The sequence below is a fragment of the Pagrus major genome, chromosome 2, assembly GCF_040436345.1.
Source record: "Pagrus major chromosome 2, Pma_NU_1.0".
Lineage (NCBI taxonomy): Eukaryota > Metazoa > Chordata > Actinopteri > Spariformes > Sparidae > Pagrus > Pagrus major.
This window is the reverse complement of record NC_133216.1, coordinates 12,153,737-12,169,699: the sequence shown is the minus strand read 5'-3', so window position 1 is coordinate 12,169,699 and position 15,963 is coordinate 12,153,737. Positions and strand designations below refer to the sequence as shown.

The 15,963-nt window shown below is 40.4% G+C and overlaps 2 protein-coding genes across 2 annotated transcripts; both read left to right on the top strand.

Annotated features, from left to right (window-relative positions):
* Positions 1–1,179: 1,179 nt before the first annotated feature.
* Positions 1,180–5,302, top strand: LOC141012799 (extracellular calcium-sensing receptor-like). Its single transcript, XM_073486328.1, has 9 exons — positions 1,180–1,370; positions 1,599–1,893; positions 2,051–2,137; positions 2,337–2,606; positions 2,847–3,053; positions 3,141–3,416; positions 3,876–4,103; positions 4,185–4,308; positions 4,392–5,302. The coding sequence occupies exons 1-9, from the start codon at positions 1,261–1,263 to the stop codon at positions 5,300–5,302; spliced, it is 2,508 nt and encodes an 835-aa protein (XP_073342429.1). The 5' UTR covers positions 1,180–1,260.
* Positions 5,303–9,341: 4,039 nt separating this feature from the next.
* LOC141012791 (extracellular calcium-sensing receptor-like) lies at positions 9,342–14,193 on the top strand. Its single transcript, XM_073486316.1, has 10 exons — positions 9,342–9,358; positions 10,118–10,276; positions 10,507–10,801; positions 10,959–11,045; positions 11,245–11,514; positions 11,748–11,954; positions 12,039–12,314; positions 12,756–12,983; positions 13,076–13,199; positions 13,283–14,193. Exons 2-10 carry the CDS (start codon positions 10,167–10,169, stop codon positions 14,191–14,193), a joined length of 2,508 nt encoding a protein of 835 aa, XP_073342417.1. The 5' UTR covers positions 9,342–9,358; positions 10,118–10,166.
* The last annotated feature ends 1,770 nt before the right edge of the window (positions 14,194–15,963 follow it).

Genomic DNA, 15,963 nt, shown 5'->3' with positions numbered 1-15,963 from the left:
ACAAAAGAAAGACTCTTTTGCCCGGTCGAACCGGCTCTGCCCCCAACGCTCATGAGTAGTGCCATCCAGCTGGGTATTGGACCGAGACTGCAAGCTTGCAGTTGAGCGACAGAAAGGACGCTGGAGACGAAAGCCGCAGCCTGCTGACTCCACAAGACAGTGCATCAAACAAAGTAGGCTTAACCATCCCTCATCATGCTGGATCCATACGTATGAAATATGAGTTGGTGTCTTTAGCTTTGATTTTGATTCTTTGAGCTTAGGAGCAATTTGGTTAAGGCTCCGTTAGCATTCAATTATTCTCTTAATATTTAAATGCTTTCACCCAACCCGCAATTTCACCATCTGCACATATTTCACTCATAAACTCATTACATTAGTCATTACAGACTCAACTTCTTTCTGTTACCTGTTAATCTTGTCATTTGTTTAATTTGTCATTTCATTTATTTACTCTGAACTATTTAGCCAAATAAATATATTTAACCCTATGTCGTTGTCTGTGCAGGTTTGTTTTAATGTGGAGAACCAATGGTAACTGTGTGTTGAAGTCACTACTTAAGTTATGAGATTGAATGAATTGATCTGAAATTGATTAGAATTGATTGATATTGATTCAAGTTAACCTTGTCTAGTCGAATTTGATTAATTTCCTCCAGATTATTCAAAGAGATAAAAGAACGGAGGTGGTGCTCCGATTCACGAGTGCTTTATTAATTTCAAGTGATTAATAAATTACATGTATTAGTAGTGTATCTCCTACACAGTCATGAGTGATAAATTAACAATATTTAACATTGTGGGTCCCAGTGCTGGCCATTGATCCTTAAAAGAAATATATTACTGTAACATGTTGCTTTTGAAATGTGTTCCCCCCAACACTGTTGTCTGTTGTCATGCAAAAGTCAGTGCAAAGTAAAATAGATGGGAAGACATAGTGTTCCACCACTTGTCTTAGTATGCTCAAAATTAATCTGAAATTAAAATAATTCCAAGCCCCACTCCTAGTCTTGCTTATAGCCCATTGGATGGTGCTTGAGATTAAACAATGCTGCAAGTCAATAAAAGAGGCTGTCAGCAATAAAACTGACTGGGCTCAGAAAGGGGATGAACAGGAGGAAAGTCATGTGGGGATTTTTAGATATTAAATTGCTCTCGCTCATGTATTTCATGTTGTTGTATTCCTACTTCTCTTCTGTTGTGTCCTCCGCTCTTTATTCCTCCTCCTGCCGGTTACAGGGACGGTTTCATCTGAATGAGATGCACAAGGCAGGAGATGTGGTTCTAGGTGGGATATTTCGGATTCACTTCTTCTCTGTATTTCCTGACCTGTCTTTTACCTCAGAGCCACAACAGCCTACCTGTCACGGGTAAGTCTCTCAGAAAAGTGGCAAAAGCAAAAACTGGAGAAAATCAATTGCAAAAGTCATATGTATTTCTGTTAATTTTCCTACAGTTGTATCTATTTAATTATTGTATGTAATTGTTGATATTCAACTGACAATTGTTTGAAAAATCTGTACTTGTGCAATGTGTTCATGTTGTCACAGTTATTGTATGTTGTATTTTTCAATAGTTAATAGTGGTATTTGTTTTAGTTTTGATGTTGTAGGATTTAGGAGGGTCCAGACCGTGGCCTTTGCTATTGATGAGATCAACAAAAACACCAAGCTGCTACCTAATGTGACTCTGGGATACAGTCTTTACGATAACTGTGTCAAACTAGGGATTGCATTTCGTGCAGGATTATCTGCAGTCAGTGGTCAAGAGGAGCAGTTTATATTAGATGAGACCTGTACAGGAACCCCTCCAGTCGTAGGGATTGTGGGTGGTGCTTTTTCTACACATACTATTGCCATCTCCTCTGTCGTAGATTTGTACAGAGTACCTATGGTAAGTTTGCCAATTTGCCTTCTAATAATTCTGTTTGATCATTTTGATATGATCTCAGATTTAATGTCACTTGTAAATATAGAGTAACCATCAAAGATTAAAAGAGCAGGAAAAGGCTTTGAATGTTTTCAGGATGTACAGTCTGTGTCTTCTACAGGTGAGTCCTGCTGCCACATGTTCCTGTCTGAGTGACCGGCAAAAGTTTCCATCCTTCTTTAGGACAATCCCAAGTGATGCTTTCCAGGTGACCATCCATCAGCAAAATGAAAATGCATAAAAGGATGTGCAGTTAAACATTCACAAGAAAGAACGTCTCTGCACTGCAAAAACAGTTATATTCCTTGAAAAGCATGAACTAAATATGATACAAAGTGAAACCTTTTTAGCATGTTTTCCACAGAAAGATTATTTCAGCCTGCAAACTAATCTCTTTATTCACTAAGGTGCAGGCTATTATTCAGATACTGAAGCATTTTGGCTGGAGTTGGACAGGTCTGCTGGTCAGTGATGATGACTATGGACTCCACGCTGCTCGATCCTTCCAATCTGACCTGGCTCAGTCTGGTGGAGGTTGCCTTGCCTACTTAGAGGTGTTGCCATGGGGCAATGACCCAGCTGAACTAAGGAGGATCGTGGATGTGATGAAGAAATCCACAGCTCGTGTGGTCATTGTGTTTGCACATGAGACTCACGTGATGCACCTCATGCAAGAGGTTGGGATTGAACTGCAACCTAAATTATATGTCTTATTTTTTTTTATTTATCAAACTGAAAGATTTATGTTACAATAACATATTGGCCTGTGACAATTATATTTATTTTAATACGTAACACTTCATATTTGTTCAATGCCCTGTTAGCAGGGTTTTAGAGTATGACCAGATACTCTAGACAATGCTTTTGTGACGTGGCATTATGGAGTTATATATTTTTATTTTTTATTTGATACTCAGGTCGTGAGGCAGAATGCGTCAGGCCTGCAGTGGATGGCCAGTGAAGCCTGGACAACTGCTACTGTCCTCCAGACCCCTGACCTCATGCCGTACCTGGCTGGCACACTGGGCATTGCCATCTGTCGAGGAGAAATACCAGGCTTGAGGGAATTCCTCCTACAAATACGTCCTGACCTACACCATTACAACAGCTATGGAAATAGCATAGTGAGACTTTTACTGTGCAATCTGATCTGGTAATTGCAGGAAAAATAGATAGTCATCATTTGTAAGACTGTTTTGAATATATTTCAGGTAAACCAGTTTTGGGAATTCACATTTCAATGTAAATTCACACCACCCCCAGCAGGTTGGGTGGAGGCTGGGGGACCATTATGCACTGGACAGGAAAACCTAGAGGATGTGGAGACTGAGTTGTTGGACGTTTCCAATCTCAGGCTAGAGTATAATGTGTACAAGGCTGTGTATGCTCTGGCCTATGCCCTTGATGACATGCTGCAGTGTGAGCCAGGGAGAGGGCCTTTCAGCGGGCACAGTTGTGGCAATTTGAAAGGACTGGAGCCATGGCAGGTGTGATATCAGTTTATGCCCTATCTGTTATATGACCAAATCATACGGTTTAGTGTTTCCTTCAGAGCGGTGCTACTAATTGCAATTTGCTAAATAAATAGTGAGAGGAAATTACCTACTACTGGGTGATGGAAGTGGTTGGTATTATCACCTCAGTAATAGGTTCTTGTTTTGGTATGTTCATAAGTATTTTATGCAGTTTCATAATTGAATACTGGGTATCCCATGTTTACCATGATCATACAGAATTATTTTGTAACCCTCAACAACCGAGTCAACCACGGACAGTTAAAGTATCTGGGTTGGAAGAAGCAAATACTAGATGCCGGCTGCTAGAATAGGTTAGGAAAAAATAAAATAAATACAGGAGGGTCAGGCACCCCAAAAATTGTTTTTGGTCTTTGAGGGTTAATCAGTCCTGTTTGGTTTTTCATCGTCATTTTTCATCTCTCTATGTAGCTAGTGCATTACTTGGAAAGAGTCAACTTCACTACAACATTTGGTGATCAAGTGTCATTTGATGAGAATGGTGATCCCTTAGCAATCTATGATATCATGAACTGGCTGTGGCTCCCTGATGGAAGAACTGAAGTTCAGAATGTGGGTGAGGTCAAGAGGTCGGCTTCCAAAGGTGAAGAACTCACAATTGATGAAGGCAAAATCTTCTGGAACTTTGAATCAAAAAAGGTTATATCGAATTTTTCAGACACACCATGGATAACTCATTGTAGAAGTGTAAAGTAATGGAGAATATTTTTCTCCTTATAGCCACCCCACTCAGTGTGCAGTGAAAACTGTCCTCCAGGTACCCGCATGGCCAGAAAGAAAGGGGAACCAGTGTGCTGTTTTGACTGCATCCCTTGTTCTGAGGGGGAGATCAGCAATAAAACTGGTTGGTTTTTAACTTTAACCATTGCAGTTTTGAGACACAATATAAACATAGAGAGTATTTCAGGTCTGTTCCTTTTCTCATAGATGCCATGGGGTGCACCAGCTGTCCTGAGGACTTCTGGTCCAGCCCCCAGCGTGACCACTGTGTTCCTAAGAAAACAGAGTTTCTCTCCTACCATGAGCCTCTGGGTATCGGCTTGACAGCTGCCTCCTTGCTGGGCACATGTATGTGTGCTGTTGTCATGGGCATCTTTATTTATCATCGTAGCACACCCATAGTACGTGCCAACAATTCAGAACTGAGTTTCCAGTTACTGCTGTCCCTTAAGTTATGTTTCCTGTGTTCACTGCTGTTTATTGGTCGCCCCAGACTGTGGACATGCCAGCTGAGACATGCAGCATTTGGGATCAGCTTCGTGCTTTGTGTCTCATGTATTCTGGTAAAAACCATGGTGGTTCTAGCAGTGTTCAAGGCCTCCAAGCCAGGAGGGGGAGCCAGCCTGAAGTGGTTTGGTGTTTTGCAGCAGAGAGTCACAGTTATTGTTCTCACTTCTATTCAGGCAGCAATCTGCACTGCCTGGATTGTTTCTGCCTCCCCAACTCCTCATAAAAACACTCAATACTACAGTGATAAGATTGTTTATGAGTGTGCAGTTGGGTCCACAGTTGGTTTTGCAGTGTTACTGGGCTACATTGGCTCATTGGCTTCCCTCAGTTTTCTGATTGCATTTATAGCAAGGAATCTTCCAGATAGTTTCAATGAGGCCAAACTTATCACCTTTAGCATGCTGATCTTCTGTGCTGTATGGGTGGCCTTTGTCCCTGCTTATATCAGCTCACCAGGCAAATATGCAGATACAGTGGAGGTATTTGCCATCCTGGCCTCCAGTTTTGGTCTCTTGGTGGCACTGTTTGGACCCAAATGTTACATAATCCTGCTGCGACCAGAGAGGAACACAAAGAAGGCAATCATGGGGCGGGAACTCCAGGCTTAGTAACTGCACTTGTCTACATGAGACAGAATGAAGCCTTTTTCTATATACAATACAAAAAAATGTCAATTTGACTTATTTTATCTTCATTATGTTAGTTCACTTACATCACATTATGTTCTCTTAATTCACACATGTAATGTACGTAGGTAGCTTATGTCACATAGGTAACTTATGTCCTGTACGTGACGTAAAGGATTTCACCCAGAAGAATGTGAAATGAATATGAAATGTCTTTTAGTTATTCTACAGCATCTTATATAACGATGGATTGGTTTTCATTGCTGCAATTAAAGACTGGTGTGTTTAACATAGTTTCAGTTGCTTGCAGGGTCATATGTTGTTCAATATGATAAAACTGCCCTAAGTCTAACTACACCAGTCCACATCTGGTCACTGCTTTACACATCCCTTGTCGGCTGATTTTCTCCACAGTTTTCAGGAGGTTGTAGGTACTAACATATAGCCACATGCATCCACAATGCTCAGACCACTAACATACATCAGCTGATGCTATGTCCTCTTGCCACTTTTCATGCCATGTATTTTAGAACTACATTTGACTGGAAATGCTTGTCAGAAGTATCGAGTTGTACTGGACCTGCCAAAGAAGGTGTGTCTGAAGTAACATATGTGTTATCTCTCTAATTTATGTTTCAGTCCTGTTGTAAGGTGTTGCAACTTAGCCTCTGAAAAGTCTTAAAAGGAACTAACAGGTAGGAAATAAAGATGGTTTTCATTTTATTTCCAGTTCTGTTCTGTTTTAATGCATGACAAATTCATTTCTAAGAAAATCTAAAAACGATCTAACAGGAAGGAATTAAAGATGGTTTTCTTTTTACTTTGCAGTACAGTTCTGTTGCGTTGCAAATTAGCCTCTAAGGAAGTCTATTAAGGTGCTAATAGCGGAAAATAAAATTGCAGTATCTTGACAGCTTCCATACCATAATGTTACTGCACTGTTCACAGTACAGTCATCTAATAACAGTCTGTTGTCTGGCAGTGTTGGGCAGGTTACTTTCAAAATGCAATATATTACATATTACCAGTTAGTTTAATTTTAAGAAATATATTACCTCACAATATTACTGTCTGTATAGAGTAATATGTTACCTATTCCACTACTTTTTAGTTACTTTCTACAAAATGGCCAAATAACCTGTATAGCAGCTTGTGGGAACAGAAAACAAAAAAACTAAAATTAGAGAAATGCAGTGTTAAACAGAATAAACAGATTGTTTCTCGTTGACAGGACAATGTGTATTCTAATACAATAGATAAGAGACTCATTGAGACTGAGACAACCCACTTAAGAGGCTAGCAGTCTAAGTCAAGGAATAAATAAGGTTAAGTCAAAGAAGTAAATTTTAAGTTTAGTTTTAAAGGCCTCAATAGAGCCAAACTGAGTGATGTCAGCTGGGAGGTTATTCCAGAGAAAGGGGCCACAGCGGGAAAAAGTCCTGCAGCCAGCTGAATTCTGAGAGCATAATGCCAGAGGTGGAATATAGTTGTATAATGAGATCAGACTTGTACGATGGGCCAAGACCATGTACAGTTTTGTCTGTCACCAGCAGAACCTTAAAGTCTGATCTGACATGACTTGCGAGCCAATGCAGTGAGGCTAGGATTGGTGTAATATGATCAACATTTCTTGTACGTGTTTAGACTCTAGCTGCAGTATTCTGAACCATTTGAAGTCGTTTAGTGCTCCCACGCGGTACACCCCAACAAAATGCATTGCAATAATCCAGTGTAGACAAAACGAAGGCATGAATCAGGATCTCTGCATCAGCTGTGAACAGGAAGGACCTTATTTTAGCTATGTTGCGCAGGTGGTAAAAAGCGATCTTGGTAAGTTCTTTGATGTGCTGATCGAAAGAGAGGGTAGAATCAAATGTAACACCAGGACTGTTGACAGTTGAACTTTGAATAATAACACAGTTGTCGAGAATTACCGTCACCTGATCAAAGCGGTGTCTCTGTTGAGCAGGGCCAATGACCAACATCTCAGTTTTATCCAAATTCAGGAGCAGGACGTTTTCCAACATCCATTTCTTCACCGCATACAAGCAGTTCTCTAATTTTGTCATTTGAGAGTTTTCATCAGCTCTATGGGCACATACAGCTGTGTATCATCCGCATAGCAGTGGAAATGTACTCCATAACTGTGAATAATTCGGCCAATAAGTTAAATATATCAAGAGAGGAGGAAAGGGCCAGAACAGAGCCTTGGAGAACTCCATACTTTACATCATATAGTGCTTCATGCAACATTAACAGGGAGTTTTGGGTTTTGGGCAGTTCTCTAATTTTGTCATTTGAGAGTTTTCATCAGCTCTATGGGCACATACAGCTGTGTATCATCCGCATAGCAGTGGAAATGTACTCCATAACTGTGAATAATTCGGCCAAGAAGTTAAATATATCAAGAGAGGAGGAAAGGGCCAGAACAGAGCCTTGGAGAACTCCATACTTTACATCATATAGTGCTTCATGCAACATTAACAGGGAGTTTTGGGTTAAATTTGGCTATCAATAATAATTAATCATTATGAGTGAGAATCATTATGATAAATAATAAGATCCAATTCACAATAGATCACCTCGGGGGACCAACCTTGAAGAAGGGAAAAGATAACCAATTCACCAAATTGGTCTCATAAAAAGGTACTAAACTGTTAGTTTGTAAGTCTGATTAATAATTAACTTAAAAACTACAACCAAAATTACCATAACAGCTAGTAATGGTCGAAGGATTTTGGAGTCCTTGACAGAGTAGAGGTTGGCAACATTCACTCTTGTACAATATTAAGTAGACAGCATGAAGGTTCAAAAGTATTTTATTTCACACAAATATGAAAACACACAACCTAACTAACATGTACTATATACAGGCGTGTGTGTTTGTGTGTCTGAAAGAACAAAAGCAAAGTAGCTAGGGTTCAAAGTACCACGCCGCACGGCATGGACAAAGGAAGACTACGAACAATATGGCTGATCGAAAGGGACTACAAGATGGCTGATCAAAGGGTTGGACTCAGGTCCAAGATGGTGGATCAATACTTGTTTCACTGATAGGACAGAACAAAGAAACAATGGCGGTGCTCACATCATGTGCTCACTGATATCACATTTGGGTGTGATATGCTCCAGGCTGGAGGAGTGTGTGTGTGTGTCACGTGGTGCCAAATTAGAGAAGATGGTTAATTGCATGCAAACACCCTGAGTCTGTGTGAAGCACAATTCAACTAACATCAAATTTAAAAAGAGTTAAAAAGTACTGTGATTAGCCGTACTATGCTATGCTGTGTGCTATCTAGGCCCAGTTCAACGTTACCAGTCTTTGAAGAAAAGGTGCTGGTAGTTCCTTGGCTGATGAGCCAAGCAGGAGAAGGTTGTAATTCCAAAGTTGAACAATGCTGTTCTTGCTGTGCAAGGTCTGATTGAACACAGCAGGTGGAGGAAACTGGTCTCCCCTTTCCTTTGCAAGGATAGCAGCTTGGTGCTCACTTGCTTCATGTTCCTTGGATTGTGTAGTTAGCTGGTAAACTTTGCGTTGCAGCTGCTGGCGCTAACTATGCTTGAATACTAGCAGGACCTAGCGTCGCTGCTGTGAGGAGAAGTTCTCTGGGCCTGCTGGAAATGTAGCTGGCATCTCTCAGCAGCTGATAGGCCCAGAAGAATCCAGGAGAAGAGAACTTGAAGGCAGGCAGCCACATAGGGAACAAGGTGGAGAAGAGAGAACAAAGGAAGGAGCTGGAGTTTTGACTCTCTGGTCAATGGGGGGGTCTGTCACCCTGACCAATAGTAGCTCAAAGCTGAATTTGCACCTAGGTGTGAAGACTGGCGAATTCTTGGAAACTGAGTTCAGTTCAGAGTCCATTTTGAAATCCACAATGAACGACTTCATCTGTGGGTCCCAGCAATCAGTAAATATTGATGTAGTATTTTTATAAGAAACACACTGTGTCCTTTCCAATAGGTAAGACTTTAGCCAAATGAGAGCCAGGCCAGAGATGCCAAACTGACTTTCAAGTCAGTCTCACAGTATGCCGTGATCTATGGTATCAAATGCAGTGCCAAGATCCAGTAATAGAAGCACAGAGGTAGAGTTTGAGTCCATAGTAAGTAGAATGTCATTAACCACTTTAGTAAGTGCAGTTTCATTGGAATGACAGGCTGATTGAAAAGGTTCCAGAAGATTAATATGAAGTAGGTAGCCTGAAAGTTGGTGGGACACAACTCTTTCCAAGACTTTAGAGAAGAAGGAAAGGGTGGATATTGTTCTATAATTATGTAGAGACCCTGGGTCAAAAAATGGTTTCTTAAGTAGAGGCTTAACCACAGCAAACTTAAAACTAGCAGGGACAACAGTCATGAGTGATAAATTAACAATATTTAACATTGTAGGTCCCAGTGCTGGCCATAGATCCTTAAAAGAAATATATTACTGTAACATGTTGCTTTTGTAATGTGTTACCCCCAACACTGTTGTCTGTTGTCATGAAAAAGTCAGTGCAAAGGAAAATAGATGGGAAAACATAATGTTCCACTACTTGTCTTAGTATGCTTAAAATCAATCTGAAAATAAAATAATTCCAGGCCCTGCTCCTACTCTTGCTTATAGCCCATTGGGTGGTGCTTAAGATTAAACAATGCTGCAAGTCAATAAAAGAGGTTGTCAGCAATAAAACTGACTGGGCTCAGAAAGGGGATGAACAGGAGGAAAATCATGTGGGGATTTTTAGATATTAAATTGCTCTCGCTCATGTATTTCATGTTGTTGTATTCCTGCTTCTCTTCTGTTGTGTCCTCCCCTCTTTATTCCTCCTCCTGCCAGTTACAGGGACAGTTCCATCTAAATGAGATGCACAAGGCTGGAGATGTGGTTCTAGGTGGGATATTTCGAATCCACTTCTTCTCTGTCTTTCCTGACCTTTCTTTTACCTCAGAGCCACAACAACCTACTTGCTACGGGTGAGTCTCTCAGGGAAGTGGCAAAAGCAAAAACTGGAGAAAATCAATTCCATGAGTCATATGTATTTCTGTTAATTTTCCTACAGTTGTGTCTATTGAATTGTTGTAAGTAATTGTTGATATTCAACTGACATAATTGTTCGTAAAATTTGTACTTGTGCAATGTGTTCATGTTGTCACAGTTATTGTATGTTGAATTTTTCAATAGTTAATAGTGGTATTTGTGTTAGTTTTGATGTTGTAGGATTTAGGAGGGTCCAGACCATGGCCTTTGCTATTGAAGAGATCAACGAAAACACCAAGCTGCTACCTAATGTGACTCTGGGATACAGTCTTTACGATAACTGTGTCAAACTAGGGATTGCATTTCGTGCAGGATTATCTGCAGTCAGTGGTCAAGAGGAGCAGTTTATATTAGATGAGACCTGTGCAGGAACCCCTCCAGTTGTAGGGATTGTGGGTGATGCTTTTTCTACACATTCTATTGCCATCTCCTCTGTCTTAGGTTTGTACAGAGTACCTATGGTAAGTTTGCCAATTTGACTTCTAGTAATTCTGTTTGATCATTTTGATATGATCTCAGATTTAATGTCACTTGTAAATATAGAGTCACCATCAAAGATTAAAAGAGCAGGAAAAGGCTTTGAATGTTTTCAGGATGTACAGTCTGTGTCTTCCACAGGTGAGTCATGCTGCCACATGTTCCTGTCTGAGTGACCGGCAAAAGTTTCCATCCTTCTTTAGGACAATCCCAAGTGATGCTTTCCAGGTGACCATCCATCAGCAAAATGAAAATGCATGAAAGGATGTGCAGTTAAACATTCACAAGAAAGAATGTCTCTGCACTGCAAAAACAGTTATATTCCTTGAAAAGCATTAACTAAATATGATACAAAGTGAAACCTTTTTAGCATGTTTTCCACAGAAAGATTATTTCAGCCTGCAAACTAATCTCTTTATTCACTAAGGTGCAGGCTATTATTCAGATACTGAAGCATTTTGGCTGGAGTTGGGCAGGTCTGCTGGTCAGTGATGATGACTATGGACTCCACGCTGCTCGATCCTTCCAATCTGACCTGGCTCAGTCTGGTGGAGGTTGTCTTGCCTACTTAGAGGTGTTGCCATGGGGCAATGACCCAGCTGAACTAAGGAGGATCGTGGATGTGGTGAAGAAATCCACAGCTCGTGTGGTCATTGTGTTTGCACATGAGAGTTACGTGATTAACCTCATGGAAGAGGTTGGGCTTTATACTGCAACCTAAATTATGTGTCTTATTTTTTTTTATTTATCAAACTGAAAGATTTATGTTGCAATAACATATAGGCCTGTGACAATTATATTTATTGTAATACTTAACACTTCATGTTTGTTCAATGCCCTGTTAGCAGGGTTTTAGAGTATGACCAGATACTCTAGACAATACTTTTGTGAAGTGGCATTATGGAGTTATATAGTTTATTTGATACACAGGTGGTGAGGCAGAATGTGACAGGCCTGCAGTGGATGGCCAGTGAAGCCTGGACAGCTGCTACTGTCCTCCAGACCCCTGACCTCATGCCGTACCTGGCTGGCACACTGGGCATTGCCATCCGTCGAGGAGAAATACCAGGCTTCAGGGAATTCCTCCTACAAATACGTCCTGACCTACACCATTACAACAGCTATGGAAATAGCATAGTGAGACTTTTACTGTGCAATCTGATCTGGAAATTGGAAAAATATATAGTCATCATTTATAAGACTGTTTTGAACATATTTCAGGTAAACCAATTTTGGGAATTTACATTTCAATGTAGATTCACACCACCTCCAGCAGGTTGGGTGGAGGCTGGGGGACCATTATGTACTGGACAGGAAAACCTAGAGGATGTGGAGACTGAGTTGTTGGACGTTTCCAATCTCAGGCTAGAGTATAATGTGTACAAGGCTGTGTATGCTCTGGCCTATGCCCTTGATGACATGCTGCAGTGTGAGCCAGGGAGAGGGCCTTTCAGCGGGCACAGCTGTGGCAGTTTGAAAGGACTGGAGCCATGGCAGGTGTGATATCAGTTTACACTCCACCTGTTATATGACCAAATCATATGGTTTAGTGTTTCTTGCAGAGTGGTGCTACTAATTGCAGTTGGCTAAATAAATAGTGAGAGGAAATTACCTACTACTGTATGATGACAGTGGTTGGTATTATCAGCTCAGTGATAGGTTCTTGTTTTGATATGTTCACAAGTGTAGCATGCAGTCTGATGATTATATTCTAGATACTCACAAGTTTACAATGATCATAGAGCATTATTTTGTACCCCTCAACAACCCAATCAACCACTGGCAGTGATACCATCTGGGTTGGAAGGAGCCATTACTGGATGTCGACTCCTAGAATAAGGAAAAAATGAAATAAATACAGGAGGGTCAGGCATGCCAAAAATTGTTGTAGGTCTCTGAGGTTTAATCTGTCCTATGTTTTTTTGTGTCTCTTTATAGCTAGTGTATTATTTGGAAAAGGTCAACTTCACGACAACATTTGGTGATCACGTGTCATTTGATGAGAATGGTGATCCCTTAGCAATCTATGACGTCATGAACTGGCTGTGGCTCCCTGATGGAAGAACTGAAGTTCAAAATGTGGGTGAGGTCAAGAGGTCGGCTTCCAAAGGTGAAGAACTCACAATTGATGAAGACAAAATCTTCTGGAACTTTGAATCAAAAAAGGTTATATCTGATTTTTCAGACAAACCATGAGTAACTCAGTATAGCAGTGTAAAGTATTGGAGGATAAACAATACATATTTTTCACCATTTAGCCACGCCCGTCAGTGTGCAGTGAAAGCTGTCCTCCAGGTACCCGCATGGCCAGAAAGAAAGGGGAACCTGTGTGCTGTTTTGACTGCATTCCTTGTTCTGAGGGGGAGATCAGCAATACAACTGGTTGGTTTTTAACTTTATATGTTTATATTATATCTCAAAACTACAATCTTTAGAGTATCTCAGGTCTTTTCCTTTTTTTATAGATGCCATGGAGTGCACCAGTTGTCCTGAGGATTCTTGGTCCAGCCCCCAGCGTGACCACTGTGTTCCTAAGAAAACAGAGTTTCTCTCCTACCATGAGCCTCTGGGTATCGGCTTGACAGTTGCCTCCTTGCTGGGCACATGTATGTGTGCTGTCGTCCTGGCCATCTTTATTTATCATCAAAGCACACCCATAGTACGTGCCAACAATTCAGAGCTGAGTTTTCAGCTATTGCTGTCACTTAAGTTATGTTTCCTGTGTTCACTGCTGTTTATCGGTCATCCCAGACTGTGGACATGCCAGCTGAGACATGCAGCATTTGGGATCAGCTTTGTGCTTTGTGTCTCATGTATTTTGGTTAAAACCATGGTGGTTCTGGCTGTGTTCAAGGCCTCCAAGCCAGGAGGTGGAACCAGCCTGAAGTGGTTTGGTGTTTTGCAGCAGAGAGGAACAGTTATTGTTCTCACTTCTATTCAAGCAGCAGTCTGCACTGCCTGGATTGTATCTGCCTCACCAACTCCTCATAAAAACACTCAATACTACAATGATAAGATTGTTTATGAGTGTGCAGTTGGGTCCACAGTTGGTTTTGCAGTGTTACTGGGCTACATTGGCTCATTGGCTTCCCTCAGTTTTCTGATTGCATTTATAGCAAGGAATCTTCCAGATAGTTTCAATGAGGCCAAACTCATCACTTTCAGTATGCTGATCTTCTGTGCTGTGTGGGTGGCCTTTGTCCCTGCTTATATCAGCTCACCAGGCAAATATGCAGATGCAGTGGAGGTATTTGCCATCCTGGCCTCCAGTTTTGGTCTCTTGGTGGCACTGTTTGGACCCAAATGTTACATAATCCTGCTGAGACCAGAGAGGAACACAAAGAAGGCAATCATGGGTCGGGAAATCAAGACCTAGTAACTGCACTTATCTTCATGAGACAGAATGAATACTTTTGCTATATACAATACAGAAAAACGTTAAATTGACTCTACAAGTGACTTTATTATGTACGTTATGAATTATGACTTGACTTTATTATGTTAGTTCACTTACATCACATATGTTCTCTTATGCTTAGGTCATGTCACATAGGTAACTTATGTCATGTACATGACGTAAAGGATATTACCCACAAGAATATGAAATGAATATGAAATTTATTACCACTCAGAAAAAGTTATTCTACAGCGTCTTATATTGCCATGGATGGGTTTTTATTGGTGTTATTTAAAAACTGTTGTGTTTAACATAGTTTCACTTTCTTGCTGGGTCATTTGTTGGTCATTATGATAAAACTGCGCCCAAAGTCAAACCACATCGGCCCACATATGAAGCCACAGTGGAGTGTAAAGTAATGCATCATGTGTATTCACTCAGTTTGGCTTTGTGCACCAGTTTAAAACACATCTGTGGATGCCGATGATCACTGTAGGACGGGCATGTTTAACCTACTGTGGCAGAGACATGACCGGAGATCATAAACAGAGTCGAACGGGTCAGTAGCACGGCATGTTATTTAGCATGGATAAATACTGCAGAGGGAATACAACAGACATTTCTCTGTGTAGCATTAAGTTTCACTTTCACTTTGGTTCGGTCTTGTCCCCCAGTTTAAAACACACAGTAATGACTTAACTATTATTTTTAATCAGTCGATGAGAAATGACAAATGATCACTAGTAGGTCCAGCATGCTAGTAGCGTAATAACGTAGCAGCTTCCCCTTTTGGCAAACTGATCAGCGGGGGTTCCCAACACATCACATACATGGACCATGGAGTGACACTCCCACACCACCGCACCAACCTCCAGTGTTTCGCTGCACCACCATCTGCTTGCTATGTGCGTGTAGCATACGCATCCACAGGCAACACAACAAACATCTCTGCAGGCATCATAAAGAAGTAGACTTAACTGAGAAAACAATATAAATATATGTATATATATATATATATATATATATATATATATATATATATATATACACACACACATATATATATATATATATATATATATATATATATATATATATATATATATATAAATACACATATGTATATATATATATATATATATATATATATATATATATATGTATGTATATATATATATATATATATATATATATATATATATATATATATATATTTAATATCTCCATGGATCCTGCAATCTTGAACCTGTCCAAGAATGTATTTATCACTTTTGCTGACTTAGTCAGTGCCTGTGGTATGTCTGAAGATCTATCCAGTACTGGATTGAAAACAAGATTGAAATCACCACCCAGAATCAGTTGGTGAGTATCGGGATTAGGTAAGGTGCCCAAAAAAGAAGTTATAAAGTGCTCAGTGTCATAATTGGGGGCATAAATATTGGCTAAGACAATAGTGATGTTATATAGTTTCCCAGTGACAATAATATATCTGCCATACAGATCTGGAATGGCATTAGATAATATAAATGGAACAGATTTGCTAATTAGTATTGCGGTACTTCTAGATTCACAGTTAAAGTGGGAGTGAAATATCTGGCCAACTCAATTTTTACGCAGGCGAGTATGCTCCTGATTCTTTAAGTGAGTCTCCTGCAGGATGGCAATAACAGTCCCCAGTCTTTTAAGATGAGCCAATATGTTCCCACGTTTTACAGTCCAATTTAAGCCCCTACTATTCTACGAGGTGAG

Excerpts from the sequence above, each read along its gene's own strand:
- LOC141012799 (XM_073486328.1), top strand. The coding sequence starts at position 1,261 with ATGCACAAGGCAGGAGATGTGGTTCTAGGTGGGATATTTCGGATTCAC. Across the intron at positions 1,894-2,050 it reads ATTTGTACAGAGTACCTATG|GTGAGTCCTGCTGCCACATG; the intron begins GTAAGTTTGCCA and ends TGTCTTCTACAG. Across the intron at positions 4,309-4,391 it reads GGAGATCAGCAATAAAACTG|ATGCCATGGGGTGCACCAGC; the intron begins GTTGGTTTTTAA and ends CTTTTCTCATAG.
- LOC141012791 (XM_073486316.1), top strand. The coding sequence starts at position 10,167 with ATGCACAAGGCTGGAGATGTGGTTCTAGGTGGGATATTTCGAATCCAC. Across the intron at positions 11,046-11,244 it reads TCCCAAGTGATGCTTTCCAG|GTGCAGGCTATTATTCAGAT; the intron begins GTGACCATCCAT and ends TTATTCACTAAG. Across the intron at positions 13,200-13,282 it reads GGAGATCAGCAATACAACTG|ATGCCATGGAGTGCACCAGT; the intron begins GTTGGTTTTTAA and ends CTTTTTTTATAG.